Source organism: Vidua chalybeata, chromosome 6 (assembly GCF_026979565.1).
Source record: "Vidua chalybeata isolate OUT-0048 chromosome 6, bVidCha1 merged haplotype, whole genome shotgun sequence".
Classification (NCBI taxonomy): Eukaryota; Metazoa; Chordata; class Aves; order Passeriformes; family Viduidae; genus Vidua; species Vidua chalybeata.
The window spans coordinates 53,107,168-53,124,698 of record NC_071535.1 but is presented as its reverse complement, the minus strand read 5'-3'; the positions used below and the strand labels follow the sequence as shown (position 1 = coordinate 53,124,698).

At 40.3% G+C, this 17,531-nt stretch overlaps 1 protein-coding gene across 2 annotated transcripts in view; it reads left to right on the top strand.

Annotated features, from left to right (window-relative positions):
• Positions 1-17,531, top strand: part of NELL1 (neural EGFL like 1) — a 291,050-nt gene that overhangs the window by 126,545 nt on the left and 146,974 nt on the right. For both annotated transcript variants that reach the window (XM_053944628.1, XM_053944627.1), the window contains exon 13: positions 7,840-7,965. In XM_053944628.1, coding sequence (XP_053800603.1) covers positions 7,840-7,965 — 126 coding nt within the window. The remainder of the gene's footprint in view (positions 1-7,839; positions 7,966-17,531) is intronic.

Sequence of the window (17,531 nt, the reverse complement as noted above, 5' to 3'; positions counted from 1 at the left end):
TTACTTATCACAGCTGTAGAAATGTTTATTTATTCCTAAATTAACACTTGGAGAGAAGCCTTAAGAAAACTTCTCTTCTGGAAAAGATAACGTGTCCAAGTATGATTATTTACTAACTTTGAAAAAGTATGGATGATAGATGAAAGCATTTATAATGTGAAATATTGAACACAACATCTTTCATAAAAATAATAAAAAGAACAGCAATTTTGGAGCTGTTTTTAAGATAAAATATGTATGAAAAAAACCCTAACATCATTATGAGACAGCTACATAGGTTTATTTCTAATTCAATATTTTTATAAGAGAAGCTTTCAGAATGCATTATATTTGAATGGCATTCCTTTTCTGAACTTCTCTCTTACCTTTCACTGAATTTAGCTGTTACCTGCTGCAGAGTCCTTGGCAATATTGCCAGGACCGTGGCTCTGACTGTGGATAGAGAGAGCACAGATCTCTGCTGGTTTATGATGTAGTGCTGTTCTCAGGGGATACAGCCATAGCTCTGTGACCCCTGAAATCTCCTGGGTACCACTCTACAAAGAACAAACAGCTTCTCCTCTTGTCAGCTTGCTCCTGCAAAGTTCTGACACCCAACAGCTCCTGTAGGGCCAGCACCAGTTTATATGGGATTACCTCCACTTTAGTTCAAGTGGTCTGAGCAGAAGTTGCATAGAGTCACACAATGGTGTGAGTTGGAAGCTTGAAGAACACCCATTTCCAACCCCCTTGCCACGGGAAAGGACACCTTCCACTAGAACACTTCCAGGGATGGGGAACCATGACTCCCCTGGGTATGCTGCTCTTGCCTCACCACCCTAACATGAAAGAATTTCTTCCCAATGTCTAATCTAAACCCACCCTCTGTCAGTTTGAAGCCTCAGAATGAAGCAGTTTCTTGGTATTTCTCCCAGGCTACCTGTCATTACATCTTGCTCTTTTCAGAGCACTTAATACAGTTCAAGAAGCAGTAGTCATCATTGTCTTTTTTTTTTTTTTCTTTCTGTAGAACACCAGGTCATTTCCCTGAAATACAAAATTCTTCAAGTAGCTTCTGGTATTCCTGAGTATGTTAAAATACCTGGAGGTGTCAAAGAACCTTCTGCCATAATGTCCATGAGAGGATGTAATGAATGTTCCTCAGAATCCAAGAATCCCTTACAGCAGAATGTCCTCAAAGGCATTGATCTGCCTTGATGGAGTCCAGGGGGCAGGGAGTATCTGGAGAGCAGGGAAGGTGGCACTGACTTGGGTAAAAGTCCTGAATCCTGCTGGCTTATTACATGGCCTCTCATAAGCCACTGAGGGGAAGAGCAAATTCAGCAGTGTCTTTAAAGAAAAATCCTTACACCCACTCAGGCACACTCCTTAGTAGCCTGTTCTGCTGCTGTGCATTCTAAACAGAAATATCAGTATAGTTTCAAAGAGTAATTAGAAGGAAAAAATTAAAAGGCTTGAGTAATCCCAGATAAAGCAGTCTTTTTAAACTTCAGTTAGTTCTAAACATCACAGCAGCTGCTACAGCAGTACAAGCAGAATTTTGACTTGTTTTTCCTAGTTGCTTTGGCATGTTGGAGCAAATGACTGAGCTGCTGCTGTTAGCCAAAACCTGTTTCCCCAAATGTTTCATTCTGCTTTCTGTGATTATTTTTAATCTGCATTCTCTTAAGCTGTGTTATCATATGTGAATTCTGGCTGCATATTTTTTAAAATAACTTATTTGCAACTGTCAGAGATACCTTATGAATAAGTAATCAACCATCCCCAAGAGCTATAGCTGCAAATATTAAAAAAAAAGTACTAAGTCTGTGAACATTTTCTATTAATGTATTTATCAAATGAATGCACTTAGGGTTAAGAAAAAAGTTCCTTTATGTTAAAAACAACACCGCATTACTTATATTTTCTTTGACGTTAACATGTCAATGGCAGCTTTTCAACTGATTGAAATGATCTTTTAGGAGAGCTTTAATTTAAATAAACTGGTTTTATCCTAAGAGATCTCAAGGTTCTTTGGGACCATCCCACCAAACCAGTGCACATAATTTGCCAGTGTAATGATGGAAAGCACAAAGGAGAGTGGAACTGCAAATTTTCAATTTTCCTTAGAGAGAAGCAGAATTTAGTATGATAATAAAAGTAAAAAACTTCTTGCTGAGAGGGACACTAGATGGTCTGAACAGCAAGATTTTTAAAGGGCTGAGTGCTGCCTTTCAAAATAGGATTGTGTTGTTTTGAGGAATGATGACCAAAAAAGAGTATAGATGAAATTCTTTGACTCCAGAGAGTCAGGGAATTGGTCAGATCATTGCAGATTTAGGCTATGGAAATCAATTATTTTTTAATTTTTTTTTTTTTCAGCAAAAACCATAACATTAAGTAAAGAGGCTGATGACTTTTGTATTATTGTAAGCAATAACAAGGATGGAATTGTATTGTACCTAGGCAATATTTCATTAGGACAGATTTTAGGAAACTACCACATTCCTGGGCAGTTTACTACTGTGGCTGAGAAACAGGTAGCAAAATGTTGTGATCTCCCTTTGAGAATAATCAGTTGCTTCCTTGAGTGTGAATGGTGAAAGCATTGAAGCTTAATACTGTTGAAATAAAGACTGGGAACCTTCCCTTGAATTTTTATTTTTGTCCTTCTCAGGAATGCTATATTTGTTTGGAGCTGGTCTGCACTGGAAAGTATGACTGTTCAAGTGTGATTTACATGTGAATGTGTGCTTTAAAGTATTTGTTTAGTTGTTTAACCTGATAATTGTACAGTTTCTGTCTCTAGAGCAGCAGTTAAATAGACAGCACTTTTGGAATATTGATAATCATAAAGGGGGTATATCAATGTAAAGCACTTTTATGCTGGGTGCAGAGGAAGAGGCTGCACCATTTTAATGATGCTCTAAAAGTCATAGTGATAAAACTTCCTGATATTATTATATTGATAGTTATTTTATTGCCTTTGGATTCCCAGCTGATGCTACACCAGCCCTAATTTATGAAGGCATTTTTCGCTAGTTACTTACTTAATGACATTAAGGTAGTATTTCTCAGCCTTGTGGAAAGGGACGTTTTTCTTTGGCTTATCTGCTCTTGTTTTGGGCTCTTTTCCTCCCTCTGAATGGGCAGTAGCTCCATCCCCAAGCAGAGTTGTACTGCTTCCCTGCCTTGGAGGAGATGAATTGCTACTGGTAAACAGTTGTTGGTAAACTGTTTTAAGGCTAGCCTAAACATTTGCTGCCAGTAATTAGTCTCTTCTTACTCAGGTAATTGGGGGATGCTGAGCTGCTGCCCATTCATGGGGAGCTGCTGTCTGCTGTGTCTAGTGCTTTATAGCTCCTTGGGGGTTCTGGTGCACAATTTGAGAAACCAGGCCTGTGGTAGAGGTAAAAACCAGGTGTGGGGTATGTTAGATGCATGAGATGTATGAGAAAGAAGACAGGCAATGGGAGGGTGCAAAGGAAATATAGAAAGGCAAGTGGACCTGAAGTCAAGTGAGTTTGACAGTGGAAAGGAGATAAGAGCAGAGGAGGGCAGAGTCAGGGAGAATTTGGAGAGCAAGCAAATATAATGGACAAGGAGCAGCCAAGTCAGTGAAGTGAAAATGACATGTTTTCATTTTAGCATAAGCATAAGGTGGCTGAAATTTTAGGACCTGTCTCGTGCTCCACTACTGCTGTTCTCTGCTGTTTTGGACACTTCATTGATATGATTCCATCAGCTTGTGAACGTACTTTAAGATTTGACATTACTTAAATAGTAACACTGTTTGATTTCACGTTTTTAAAAATCCTGATCATGTAGACCAGGGTCTAGTACTGTTCAAGTCAATGCATAGTACTGGCTTGAATAAAAAGAGGGGAGGGGAATCATCCCCCATATTAATAATCATGAATTAGACATCAAAGCTTTCTGCAAAGCTGGGGTTTTTTTTCCCCCGTTTTTGATTTTCTGCCTTTGCTTCCCTACAGAGTTCCCAAAAATTCTAATTTAGTTTGACATAGTCCCCAACTGGAAAGTGAGTAACTGGGAGATAGTTGCAAATAGAGTAATTGATTATGATAAAAATACATAATCCATTATGGCTCTGGAACACTTCACAGTTTGTTTTATTTTGTTTTGATTTGTATGTTACTGTCTTTCAGTAGTTAAACTGTAAACAAAGCCCCAAACAACAGGTGATGAAAATACTAATGTGTAAAGGGATTATTGTTAAGTGCATGGAAAGAGTGGTGTACAATTCCAGAGGCAGAGAGTGCTTTGTTTCAAAATTGTTCCCTTGGAGTTATTACAGGACTAACAGTTTAAAAAACAATAGGTCCATTTCACCTTGGGCTGAATGGGCAAAACTCCCATTGCCATTCATAGGTATTGTGTCTTCTTTACAGCTGAAATTATTTTGGTTCGATGTGACTTATTGGGGAGGACAAACAGTAAAGAGATGCTCTAGTTGAGATCTAGTGTCTTGTTGTCATCTTTAAACATTACAGATATTTAGTAATAGGATTCTAAATCAAGCATAAAGAGAATTAAGTGGTTTGGACAGTTTCTAAAGTACATTTGCAGATGAGAAAACCTCTTTCCTTGGCCATGGTTGAACACTATTTTATTGTCTTCCCCTCCCACCTGGTTTCGTTGGTTGGTATGAGGTGATCCTGTCAGGTGCTAAGCAGGCAGCTCCACTGAGATACTTTCCTTGTGTTTTACTCACAGCATTGCTGAGTGCACTGGCACAACTAATGACAGGTATTATATTTTATTATTGCCCATGAGTTCACATACTCTCTTTATTGACGTAGAGTCATGGAGATAACTAATTAGCTATAGGGTGTGTGAGTAATGCTGTCAGGAGAGCTCTGCACTGATAATGAACCCTCTTTCACTGGCTGCTTAGGAGACACTGGAACCCAGTTGGGGTACCAGTCCCTTCCAAAGCCAACCCACCCTTTAACACACCAGACCTTGCTGAAAGCTGGAGCCCAGATGTCTCTGTTGGTGCAAAGTGTGAGCTGATGTAGATGGAAGCTGCTGATATGTGCGTGATAATTATGCTGTGTCAAGTCTCATTTTAAAGACCATAAGTATACCTTTTTAAAAGAAAAACAAACTACTTCACCAGCCTAGAGAGAAGCATAAATCATGTATTTTTGTCACCTCCAAAGACCACTAGAAGATGAGCTTTAATATTTCAAATGCGACAAGCAATCCATACACATGAATCACAATTTGAGCTCCATTACAGCTGAGCTGATATATACCACTGTGTGCTTTATGGGTTTTACTCTAACAGTATTATGTAAAAACCCAAAGCTTTTTGTGATGAATATCTAACCTTTTACAAGTATTTGTAGCATGGTGGTCCAGAGCAACAGATTTAGTGTTGCTCTACAGGCTTTAATAAGAAAATTCTGCTGCCAGTTTTGACCTCTCAATATTGTTCTCTCTAAAGAAAATGCATGTATTAGTGGAAGGCTAATACTGCAAAGGTAAAAGAAAATCTGAAATGCTGAAAGGGTTTATGGAAAATAAACGAACAAACTTTGAAGAGACAGATTTTTTTTTGGTTTTTTTTTTTTTTTTTACTTCTGCTTCCTTTGTTAGGCTCAGGCTTTTTCTTCCTGGGTTCTGGAACTTCTGCAGCAACCCAGTGCCAGTTTTTCTCAATTCTTCTATTTATAGTCAAGTCATCACTTGAAGTCCTTAGTCTCCTTTTGAGATATTCTCTCATGGCAGTATTTTCGTATAGGTAGTGAATTTTCTTTTTATCTCTGGGTATTCTCATATTTTTTGTTGCAGCAACCTGGGCTGTTCTTGCAATGAATCTAAGTTCAAATTCCTTCACCTTTGAGACTTTTAATCCTCTCACTTCCCCTTGGGGGAATAAAGAGAAGTGTAGTGAGGGAGGAGGAGATGAAGGGTAGTGTATAAGGTTAATTTTCAGGTGAATTGGTTGCCGTTTTGACATTCTTGCTTTCTTTGCAGACATCTTTTCATTCCTTTTCCTTTTATGCTAGAAAATTATTAGATATGCAAGAGCAAAACTCCTCAAAGCTACGCTCCAAAAGCCTATTAAAAATAGTCTGCAAGCAGATCAGTGTGAACACACGTCAACACCTGAGAGTTTCCCAAGTGGCTCATGAACTCAGTGGTGTGATAACAAGACATGTGGGAGGATTTTTCCTGGCTTTTATCTTTCATATATTGATGCTCCTAACTTTTTAAAATTCATTTCATCAAGTGGCACTGCAACTGAAACAACAGAAATGCAAGAATGAGATAGTTCAAGGTGTTTGCAGTGGTATACAAAGTATTTTGCCTCCAGGCCATCATTTCTAATTCATCCCAAGTTGGCAGCAGTCAGAAATCGCTGCCAGCTGCCAGCTGTTTTCTGGCCAGCACAAAGAGATTTAGCTGGTAGCTCCTGCTGGACAGATGTCTGTAATGTAGAAAGTGTGAGTGTAGCTGGCATGTGTTTCATTTCCAGAGCCTGGAAAATTGGGGTGTATCTCAACTGCAGCTGCTTCAGTTTAGGAAGGTTAAACAAGATACCTGATTTTAGGTACCCAAGAACTCAGCATGTGCACAATTAAACCCCCCCCGCCCCCCCCCCCCCCATTCTGGGGCTAAATGCTGATGTTTTGGTGCTGTGTTTCCATAAGCACTGTGTGGAGGGAGAAGGGACACTGTAGATGGCTGTGCAGAGGGGTGTGACAGGAGGCTGCACTGTGGGGTGACCAAACTCATTGCCACTCCAAGAGCTCAGGAGGTTCTTCAGCTGTGCCGTCAATTGATACCTTTCCAGAGTGTGAGTAATCAATAACAAAAAGAAAGGAATAGGGAGGAAAAATGTCTCTGATTCATCTTTCTTTGTGTGGACATATGTAACACTAGAATTAATATTTTGAAAACCATGAATTACTTCATGTAAAATCTGCACTGCTAAGCAGAAAATCTATCCTGCTGAGAAAAAAAATAAAGAAAGTTCTTCAGTATAATATCTGGTTTTGTAAAAAAGGAAGGGAGAAGATTTTACAGATTACAATATGACAGAGCTTTGAGATATTTAAACAGGCAAGTAAATTACAGGTTTGAGTTACTATTGTGAAAACAGTTTTGGATTTTTGATTTGCAGCAGCAATAGAGATTGTTTAAGCAGAGACATGAGGTCAAGCTTTTGCTGCTCCTTAATAATGTTTTTTTTTGCTTTGATGTGATGCAAACCATAAAATGGGCTTAGGTGACTGGTTCAGTCTTCTCCTTGTGTGACATGTGGAGGTGGCAGAGAGCACTGGCCAGTAACTCCTGCAGCAGAACCGTGTGTCCAGGGCCAGGGCATTGCCAGAGCACTTGGTGAGTCTGGAGTTGTGGAGAACTCACTGTTCAACTGGGCAGTGGGATCTGCTCCTGCACTGATCTGGCAAACCTTGCATGGCACATCTGACCAGTGCTGCAACTGCACCCAGGCTGTATGGAGTTACTGTGCCTTTAAGAGTTAGGATTTTCAGTATTGCGTACTTTGATGCTATTTTATGTGTTTGAAAACTGCATCAGTTTTTGGTTTTTAACATAGCAAAAAACCCCCAAATGTATGTGTTACTTTTCCAGAATTAAAAAAAGAAATGGTGTTTCGTGAAGAACAGTGGTTCTACATTGCTATGCTACAGGAGTTTTAGCTCTATTTTAAGGAATATTTTTTACTGAATTTGCCTTGTTTTTTAGTACTAGTGTTTAAACAGATTGCCTTTGCGGTTGTAAATGGAATTTATTTTCTGTAATGTCATGTTATTCATTTCACTAAGTCTGACTGTAACTTCCCTGGGTGGTTCTTCCTTGCAGACATTGATGAGTGTGCTGCCAAGATGCACTATTGCCACGCCAACACCGTGTGTGTTAACCTGCCTGGGTCCTACCGCTGCGACTGTGTCGCGGGATACGTGCGTGTGGATGACTTCTCCTGCACAGGTGAGCTCTCAGGTACAGCAGTGGCACTGCCACACTTGTCTTGTGTGTATTACCACCCTTCTGTCTAGTCCCAAGTGCTGCTCAGCAGCTGGCCCTTTGCCAGGATGAAATTTAGGCACAGGTAGGATAGATAAATGTGGTAGGAAGTGCCTTTCCCCTGTATGGGCCTTTTGGGATTAGCTTGGAAGGTGGCTAAAGAAGGCTACTGAGGGCTCTTGCCAGCCAAGACACAGTCCCTGCATGTCCCACATCTGCCTTCTGTGCGAGGTGCAGGGGCTGAGATCACATGTGTTGTGAGAAGAAATAAGACTTCATCAGCTGTGGTCAGTGGATTGAAATATGAGAAGCTACTCAGGAGGAGAAGCTTTCTGGACAGAGCTGAGACAACATGCAAAAGGAAAACTGAAATGTATAAAGTTCTTAAATCCAGTTATTGTTAGGTGGTTTGGAAATTGTTAATGCTGAGAATTAATGTCTCAAGAACTGTGACATGTTGTTTAGAAAAGACAGCAAGTGGATAGCATTATACAATTAATCTAGTTGGTGTTTTTAAAGATATCTATCTGCAAAATGAGCTCTAAAAATTCATAGTGGAGAGGAGGTGGGGCCCCATTTCCATTTAGGGGTTTTTAAGAGACCTTTTCTGGGAGTCTCAGAAAAATATGAGAAGCTGCTGAACTGCTCATCTGAACTCTATCTAGCTGGATAACATCTTTCACTGGCAACGCTCCAGAAAGTCTGATTTTGGGATTATTTTGATGGTACACCTGTCATGCAAAGGAGGAAAATATTAGGTAGGTTTATTGAAATAGATATAAATCAGCTTGACACATGTTTAGAATGGTGTTGGGTGAGCTGTTCTTTGAAGTGGAAAGATGGCACAGGAATATTCAATATGAGAATAATTTTCAGCCTGGAATAACTAATGCATGTTATCCTTAGGGAAGGTCATAGGAAATGTTGACTTTTATGATGACAGCATGTCTTTTAGCTAATTTTATATACTTTATTAGACTGTAGGAAAGTCCTGCCCACCTCTTGAGAGATGCTGATACTAAATAGCTGTCGGGAAGCTGATTTTTATTTTGCCCAAAGAATCATTATTTCTGTGTAATCTGTTTCTTTTCAGTTTTTCTTGATCTTTTACAATGTGACGTGACAGATTCAAACCTTAAATTCTGTGCTGTGTGAGGTACCAACCTTCACAGTGATGGGGAGAGTGATTTTGATAATCTGACTCTTTCCTTTCCATATATGCTCTCCTAATTTCCTAATGTGCCTTTCTTCCCAGCAAGGCACTATCATTAGGCCTGCAAAGAATATAGAAAGCAAGGCATTTGTGATACACTGAGAAAGTGTGAAGTAGTAAGACAAGTTGCTTGACAGTAATGAGGGAACATTCACTTAAAGTGCATGCAGACAAAGAATCCAGAGCAGGTAAAAGAACAAATAATGGAATGAGAGAGACAACTATTTCTTGCAGGTTTATTGTCTTGCAAAAAACACTTCATTTTTGACATCATTGTTAAAAAGCAGAGCAACTGCATTACATAGATCAGGAGAAACTTGGTTCATTGCCTGTTGTATTTAGAAATAAATGTTTGTTATAATATTAAATGTAGTTAAGATAAATACTGTGCAATAGGAGTACTAATCCTGTCTTTGTGTTTTGCATTATGCTTAAACAGACTTTTAGCAGTAATGGCAATGATTAAAAAAAAGCAATAATAAAAAAATCAGGCAGCATATACTTAAGTAACTTCCCCTTATACTGACAACAAATGTTTAGCAGACACCACAGACTGTAGCTATTGCTCAGGTTTTAAACTTTAAAATTTTGTTACTGTTTGTTCAAACCGAATAGATGAGAAATTTTCTTGTTATTGAACCATGTATTTGGAGACAAATCTGAAAGCCTGAGATGGGTTGGTGTTTTGATTGAAATTGTGTGTGTATGGGGTAAGGCTCTGAGGGGTTCAGGATAAAGATGAAGTTTCAGATGTAAATGCTTAAGGCACATGCATGGCATTGCATGTATTTTGTACACTGCTGACCCTAAAGCAGAGTTTTTCCATAGAGCAGGAGATATCTTGTTTTGGGAAGCCTGAGTCTAGTTCATCAAGGCATAAAGTCATTTGCAGTTGAGCAGATTCTGTGTGTTGCTGGGCAGGCACATGCTTGGTGGCTGATCCCCCAGCTCTTGTAGCTTTCAAAAGGTAGAAAGTATGTGGAAGGTGTAAATTTGTATGTGGAAGGTGTAAATCAGAAACAATTTTTAAGCTGAATGAAATGTTTCAATTGGATATTGAGGGGGATTTATCTTTATAAAAGGATATGAAGTGACTGCTGAAATGCTATGTCAATTTGAATGGAGCAAAATAAAATTCATTTGGATATTGCTGAATTTTAAGTATGCTGCTTCCAGTATTTTATTTAAAACACTGGATCTTAGTGAAATTAAACTAATTTGTACAGGTTTGACATTGCTGAAAGTTTTTTTCCCTAAACAATTTTTTGGATAATAGTTTCCAACTGTGAAGTAGGAACTTCTGTGGTTATCAATAAGAAGCTGCTGTGTTGGAAGGTGTGCTGATTGCATAGAAAATGCAGTCATATGGACAGAGTGACTAAAACATTATTCTGGATGAAGTCTACAGTTATATTAAACTCTTGCCTATGACTTAAAATCAAGTAGTGATTACTTGAATAAATAATCAGTGTTCAGTCTCGCGTAAGCAAAGGATCTGGGATGATGAGACAGATTGATCAGCCTAGTAATAACTTGAACCTGTGTTCACCAAGAAAGGCACATTAGTGGTTTTCTGCTTAACCTATTCCTAGGGCTTTGTGCACTGAATGTTAATTAACTTGTTGAGTGAAAGATGGTTTTATTAAGAAAAGTTACCCTGGAATAGGAACCTGCTTTTCAGTCTCTTCATGTGGCACTGACAGGTTGTTTATCTGTTCTCTAGTAAATCACAGTCTTGTCCATTCTGAAACTGGCAGCAAGATTTGCTGCTCCAGATGTTCTCATTTGCTGGAATCTACTGATTTAAAGCATTTGATTGATTCTCACATGTTTTTGCCCTGGTTGCTTGTTGAAAAATGAGTTCTCTTGGGTTGCTTTCTTCTAACATAGGAGTTTGGGAGTTTGCTTCAGAAGTGCATTATTTCATTTTATGCTTTTTAAAGCCTTATAAATTACGCAATAAGAATATAATACTTCTATTTTTGATAGGCTTCATCTGTTCTCTGGTATGATGTTAAAAATCCATGTATATGATTTTCTGTAGTTTGAAACTAGAATATATAGTTCCTGTATCTCACTGCCATTCAATCAAGTATGCTAATGCTTTTTCATCTTATTAAGCTGTAAGTTACCTGTAATGACCACATATATCATGCTGCTAGGAAGAGAAAATAATGGGGGTAGGTTTCATCTCTCTTTGCATAATGTTGGCATTTTCTACAAAGACAATCACAATGATCACAAAAAAAAAGATTCCTGGCCTTTAACAGCTATGATAGCCATTTTAAAAATAATAACTAATTTTGCAATTTTCTCCTTGTGTCTTCATGGAACACCAAAACCTCCCTCAAATCCTGCAGTCATTCAAAGAATGCTGGCAGATGTTTTTCTCTGTGAAAATAATCCACCTCCATATTTTGCTGGTCTGCATGATGCTTCAGTAGTGGATTGTGCTTTAACTCTCTTTCAGTCCTCATTTGCTGCGATGAAGTTCCCAGAATTTCTTTAACCTTTGGTTTCTCAAAGCAATGAGTCACTAAAATATTTGTGTGTTACTCGCAAAAAGCAAGACTTTATCTACCACAGAAACTGGAATTATTTTCAAAACACATAGTTCAGTATTCTAATTCTGTGAAAAAACAGATGTTAGGTAGAAATATATTACTTAGAAGTCTTAAAATAGAAATATATTACTTAGAAGAAGTCTTAGAATATTAATCTTAGTCTTGAGTTTATATTCTAATTTGATTTACAGTATGGGTAGAGAAGAGGAAGTAAGAAAAGCTAATGATTTTGACTGGTTGTCCCATAAGTCCTGTCACTTCCATCCTGTGTGGTTTCTGGGGCAGCATTCAGTTTTGAATGTACTGCACTTTTCAGAACAAGCCCTTCCTCCAGCACATTATTAGAAAAGTTCTGCTTAAAGCATAGAAGAATGTAAGAGTTCTGAAAAATCTCATTTTCAAGGGAAAAAATCAGAAACCCTTTCTCCTGCTCTTCCCTTCTTCCCCTCCCCTATCTGTGAAAGGCAGCTCAACTACAGAAAATGCCTGCTTTGGTTAGAACAAATGTTCAAATTGTTTGCTATTACTAAAATTGATGCCTTTGTATTTTTGTTGCTGGGCTTTACCAGGTTCAAGGTGGTGTAGTTGACCCCATAATAATACTAATAACGCAGCAAGTTTCACTAGAGTGAAGTGGTAATCTCAAAGGGCGGGTTAGTGGCCTCACATCCAGAATCAATGTGTGTGTTTGTAAGAGACCTGAATAAAAGCCTTCAGGTAGGCAATTGATAATATGGTCACTCTTTGAAAGATAGTGCTGTTTTCTGAAATCTAATCTAGCGACCTTCTTTTGCACTATTTCTTCTTGGTGAACTAAATTAGCATTCCAGAAAGCAACATTGTTATTTTTGGTGTGGCACTTGCACTTTCAAAGTGCTGCGCGGGGTCTTGGACGTTCAGGGAGGTCAGTAAACAAACGTTACATCTGTTCTTGTGATGGACTGGGGTTGGTGAAGTGATTTGTCTGCTTGCTGAAAACACCAGTCTGGGGCAGCAGGCAGTGAAGACAGGTCTGTGGTGGAATGGTTTTCAAGTTTGTTTTGTGCAAGAGCTCTCTTTAGATCTTGCTGTTCTAAAGGATATCATTAGGATCTTGCTGTAGTGGGGCGACCCTGTCTGGATTCCTGGTACCCACCAAAGCCTCTCTATCATTTCCCTCTGCAACAGAGAAAATATAACAGAGATTCATTAGCTGAGATAAAGACCGGGAGAGATCACTCACTGTCTTGGTTTGAAAAGACAGGTGTCTGCTAAGGAAAGCAGGTGCTTCCCTTGAAATGGAGAATGTAAACCCACTCCTTCCAAATTATTATAATTCTGAAATTAAGGGGCTCTCAGGCAAAGATATGGGAGTAGGAATGACAGTTCTTTATCAGGGAAAAAGTAAAAATAAAATAAAAATGCAGTAATACAAAACAACACTTGAGAGTCAGAATACAACCTGATACCCTGTGGGTCAGGATGGTGGCAGCAGTCCCATTCAATGGTGGCTGCAGTCCTCCTGCAGTGACAGGTGTGGTTTTGTTGAAGCAGTGATCCTGTAGAAGGGTGGAGTTTTCTTCTGAAGTTCTTCTGGTGGTGGAGGTGGACCTGGTCTTCCTCTGGGAATCCAGTGGGAAAAGGTTGACTGAGGTGTTCTGAGTCTCAGATTCTATCCAGGTAGGAATGCTTGGCTCCTCCCCCAGGGTGGAGCATCTCCCAGTGGGATGATGGAATTTTATCAGTCATGCAGTGACACTCAATGGCACATTAACAGAAGATATTTTCTGGAGGGAGGATTGGTTGTGGAAGAGAAAGAGAAAACTGTCCCGCCTGTTTTTAACAGGTGGCCCAATTAACAGAAGGTAACGGCCCCACATCTAACAGATGGCAATAGGATACACACCCCCAGCCACATCTTGTAACCAAAGACACTCACCAAATACTGTCACGGGCAAAACAGACTCAAATTAGAGACATTAACTGAATTCATTACTAACAGAATTGGAGCAGGAAAATGAGAAGCAAAACCAGACCTTAAAACCACTTCCTCCCCATCCCTCCTTCCTTCTGGAGCTCCTCCCACCAATGGTGCAGGGAGGTGGAAGTGGGGGTTATGGTCAGCTGATCACTGTGACATTGCACAGGGAGAGGAGTCCTTCCCCTGCTCCAGCATGGGGTCCCTCCCATGGGAGACAGCTCTCCATAAACTTCTCCAGCGTGAGTGCATCCCACAGGCAAGGCTTCTCCACAGAGTGTTGCAATGTGGGTCACTGTTCCATGGGGTGCAGTCTTTCAAGGACAGGCTGCTCCTGTGTGAGTTCCTCACAGGGTCACAAGTCCTATCAGGAAACCTGCTCCAGTGTGAGCTCCTCTTTCCACAGCTCAGCAGATCCTTGCTGGAATTCTGCTCCAGCATGGACCTCCCATGGGTTCCCAGCCTCCTGTCAGCCATCCAGCTGCTTTGGTGTGAGCTCCTCCATAGGCTGCACCCCTGAGGCTCTCCATGGGCTCTAGGGGCACAGCTGCCTCACCCTGGGCTGCACTGCAGTTTGCAGTCTGCTCCAAGACCTGGAGCAACTCCTACCCTTCCTTCAGCTCTGACCAGGGTGTCTACAGGATTGTTCCTCTCCCATATTCTCACCCTGCTCTTCTCTGGCTGCAATTACATCTGAGCAATAACTTTTTTTTTTCTTCTTAAATCTAAGAGGCATTACTATCATTTTTCATTGGCCAGCAGCAGGTCCATCCTGGGGCTGTCTGGCCTTGGCTCTGGTGGATATGGGGGAAGCTTCTGGCAACTTCTCACAAGAGCCACCCCTGCTAGCTCCCTGCTCCCCTGTAGCTCCCCTGCTACCAAAATCTGGCCTCACAAATCCAGTACACTTGCCTAATAACTACATAATTTTTTATAGCATCATAGAATGGTTTGGGTTCTAAAGGATCTTAAAGATCATCTAGTTCCACCTCCTCCTGCCATGGGCAGGGACACCTTCCACTAGACCAGGTTGCTCACAGCCACATCTAACCTGCTCTTGAACACTTCCAGGGATGGAACAGCCACAGCTTTTCTGGGCAGCTTGTACTAGGGCCCCATCATCCTTGCAGTAAAGAGTTTCTTCCTAATGTCTAATCTAAACCTTCCCTCTTTCAATTCTAATCTATTGCCCCTTGTTCTGTCACTATGTCTCCCTGTAAAAAGTCTCTTTCCAGTTCTTACAGGCCCTCTTTAGGTGCTGGAAAGTGCTGGAAGGTCTTCCTGGAGCCTTTTCTTCCCCAGGTTGAACAACCTGAAATCTCTCAGCCTGTCTTCATAGGGGATGTTCTGCAGCCTCTGAGCATCTCTGGGGGCCCCTCTGGACTCTTCAACAGGTCCATGTCCTTCTTATGTTGGGGGCCCCAGAGCTGTACACAGTGCTCCTGGTGGGGTCTCACAAGAGCAGAGTAAAGGGACAGTCACCTCCCTCGACCTCCTCGTCACACTGCTTTTGATGCAGCCCAGCAGGTGGTTGGCTTTCTAGGCTGCAGGTGCACAATGGTGGGTCATGTTGAGCTTCTCCTCCACCAGCACACCCAAATCCTCCTACTGAAGGTTGCTCTCAATCCATTCTCTGCCCAGAGAGAATGCATTTGGGATTGCCCTGGCCTGGGTGCAGGACTTGGCCTTGTTGAGCATCATGAAGTTCTGAAGGTGCACACCTCTCAAGGCTGTCAAGGGTCCTCCAGAATGGCATCCCTTCCCTCTGGCAGGCACCACTCAGCTTGGTGTCATCAGCAAACTTGCCAAACTTGCCTAGAAAAATGATGAAAATATCAATTGGGTTGGGGTCATAATTATGTCACTGTGTATAGATTAGGCATCAGATATTTAACACAATAGGTTTGACTGGGGCTGCGGACCTCAGGTGGATCTGGAACCCCTGATTCTGCTTGGATCCAATATATGGTTCCCTTCTTTGGAATCCACTCTGTCACTACACACTGAAGACACACCATGATCTTTCTGGGAGCCTCATTGTGATCTGTGTGTGTGCCTTCTCACTGCACGTCTTCAGGGCAATACCCAGGCATTTTCAGGTGCACTTGGAAATTGGTTGTAAGACAACCTGAATGGATGATACTTTGCTTGTGTTAACTCAGCTGACACAAGATATTTTTACGCTGATTTCTACTCAACAGAGTCCTTTAATGTCAAGTGCTCTAAGGCAAGGCAGGACTTAGCTCCTGGTGTTAAGTAGGACTCCTTTGTTTGACCTACAGTCAATAGCAGCTCTGTTCCCAGAACTGTGAAGGGAAATGTGATTTAATCTGAGGTGCCTTGAAATGCAGAAGCATTTGTTTCAGGTCCCTTGGAGGGCTGTTGGCCAAGTTCAGCAGGAGGTAATCTGTGTGCTGGTGGGCATTGCCTGCATCAGAGAACATTTCTTTGCTCTGCAGGACAAGTCAACAGAAGACTGGAAGTGTATTAAATCAATCCAGCAAAACAGAACCTGAGCAACTCCACATCAGCTGACTGACAGTCGCAGAGGTTTTGACTCAAACCCCATTAACGTGGGAGAAAGCTTTCAATGGCATTCATTTTGCCTTTAGATAAGTCCCACAGAGAGATAACTGGTGCACTGTTGCCATAGGAAAGCTCTGTTTTTAACAACACTAAACAGGCTGATTCTTCTGTATTGTCAGAGAATGCTGTACGAACACAGATAATGTAGCTTCTCAATGCATACCTTGAAGCCTGATAAGTATTTAATTGCTCTTTTGGAAAAGGGAAGTTGAGGCAAAGAGAGTTGGAGTATTTTGCCCAAATTCATGCAAAGACTGTGACAAGCATTGGGGAGTCTAGTAAAGAGTCAGATAAATTACATATTGGAAAAACACAGACTTAGAGCAGCAAGAATTCAGTGAACAGTGAGGTTTATTTTTACAGATATTGACATTTTCACAAGAAACAATAGCAGTTCATTGAAGCACAGTGTGCATGAGCCCTAAGTAACCATGTGGCCTTTATGTTATAAATCTTTTTCTTCCTTTTTCCATACAGTTTTGTAACATCTTTTGTTGCTTTGGAGTTGAATTATTCCCCAGTCCTCTAATTTTAAATGCCATGTTACATTCTTTTGTTCCTGACTTTACCTTCATTTTATGGGCTTACTGTATTTGACTGCAACATTTTTTACATTCTTTCCTTTAAAAAAATGGCGCTAGAAAATGGAATATTATTTGCTCCTAAGTGCTTTCAATCTGAGGGAAAAAAGTACTAAAAATGCAATATTTACAGTGATTTAAATTCCTCACTGGTAAATAGTTTAATTAAACATCTTCGTGCTTTCCTATGCTCTAGGCTTGGAAGTGTTGCTAATTTGTCCAGAGTAGTTGGTAATCCTTTCAAGTCTTTTTGACACATTGACTTTCTGTTACTTTATTAATACTAAAATTAATTAAACAGCTGACCGCAAATCATGCTGATGGTTGTATTTCTTGACTTAGGCATAATTAGCATTTTTGCATTATTTCTTAGCTGCAGCCTTTTGTGCTGGTATATAAACTGTCATAAAAATGCAGTATTTTAAATTGTTTTGCCTATGTATGTTCATGCTTATACATAAACTTAAGCATTGAGCATAAAAAAATAATATTATTGATTTAATATTCAGTCAGGATTAATGAATGAAGCTGTCTGTCTAAAGAGACATCAAGGAGAAGCCATGTCTCCTGGTCAGCATTTGTCCTGAGTTCTCTTACTCCAGGATTTCTCCTTGATACAATAGGACTAA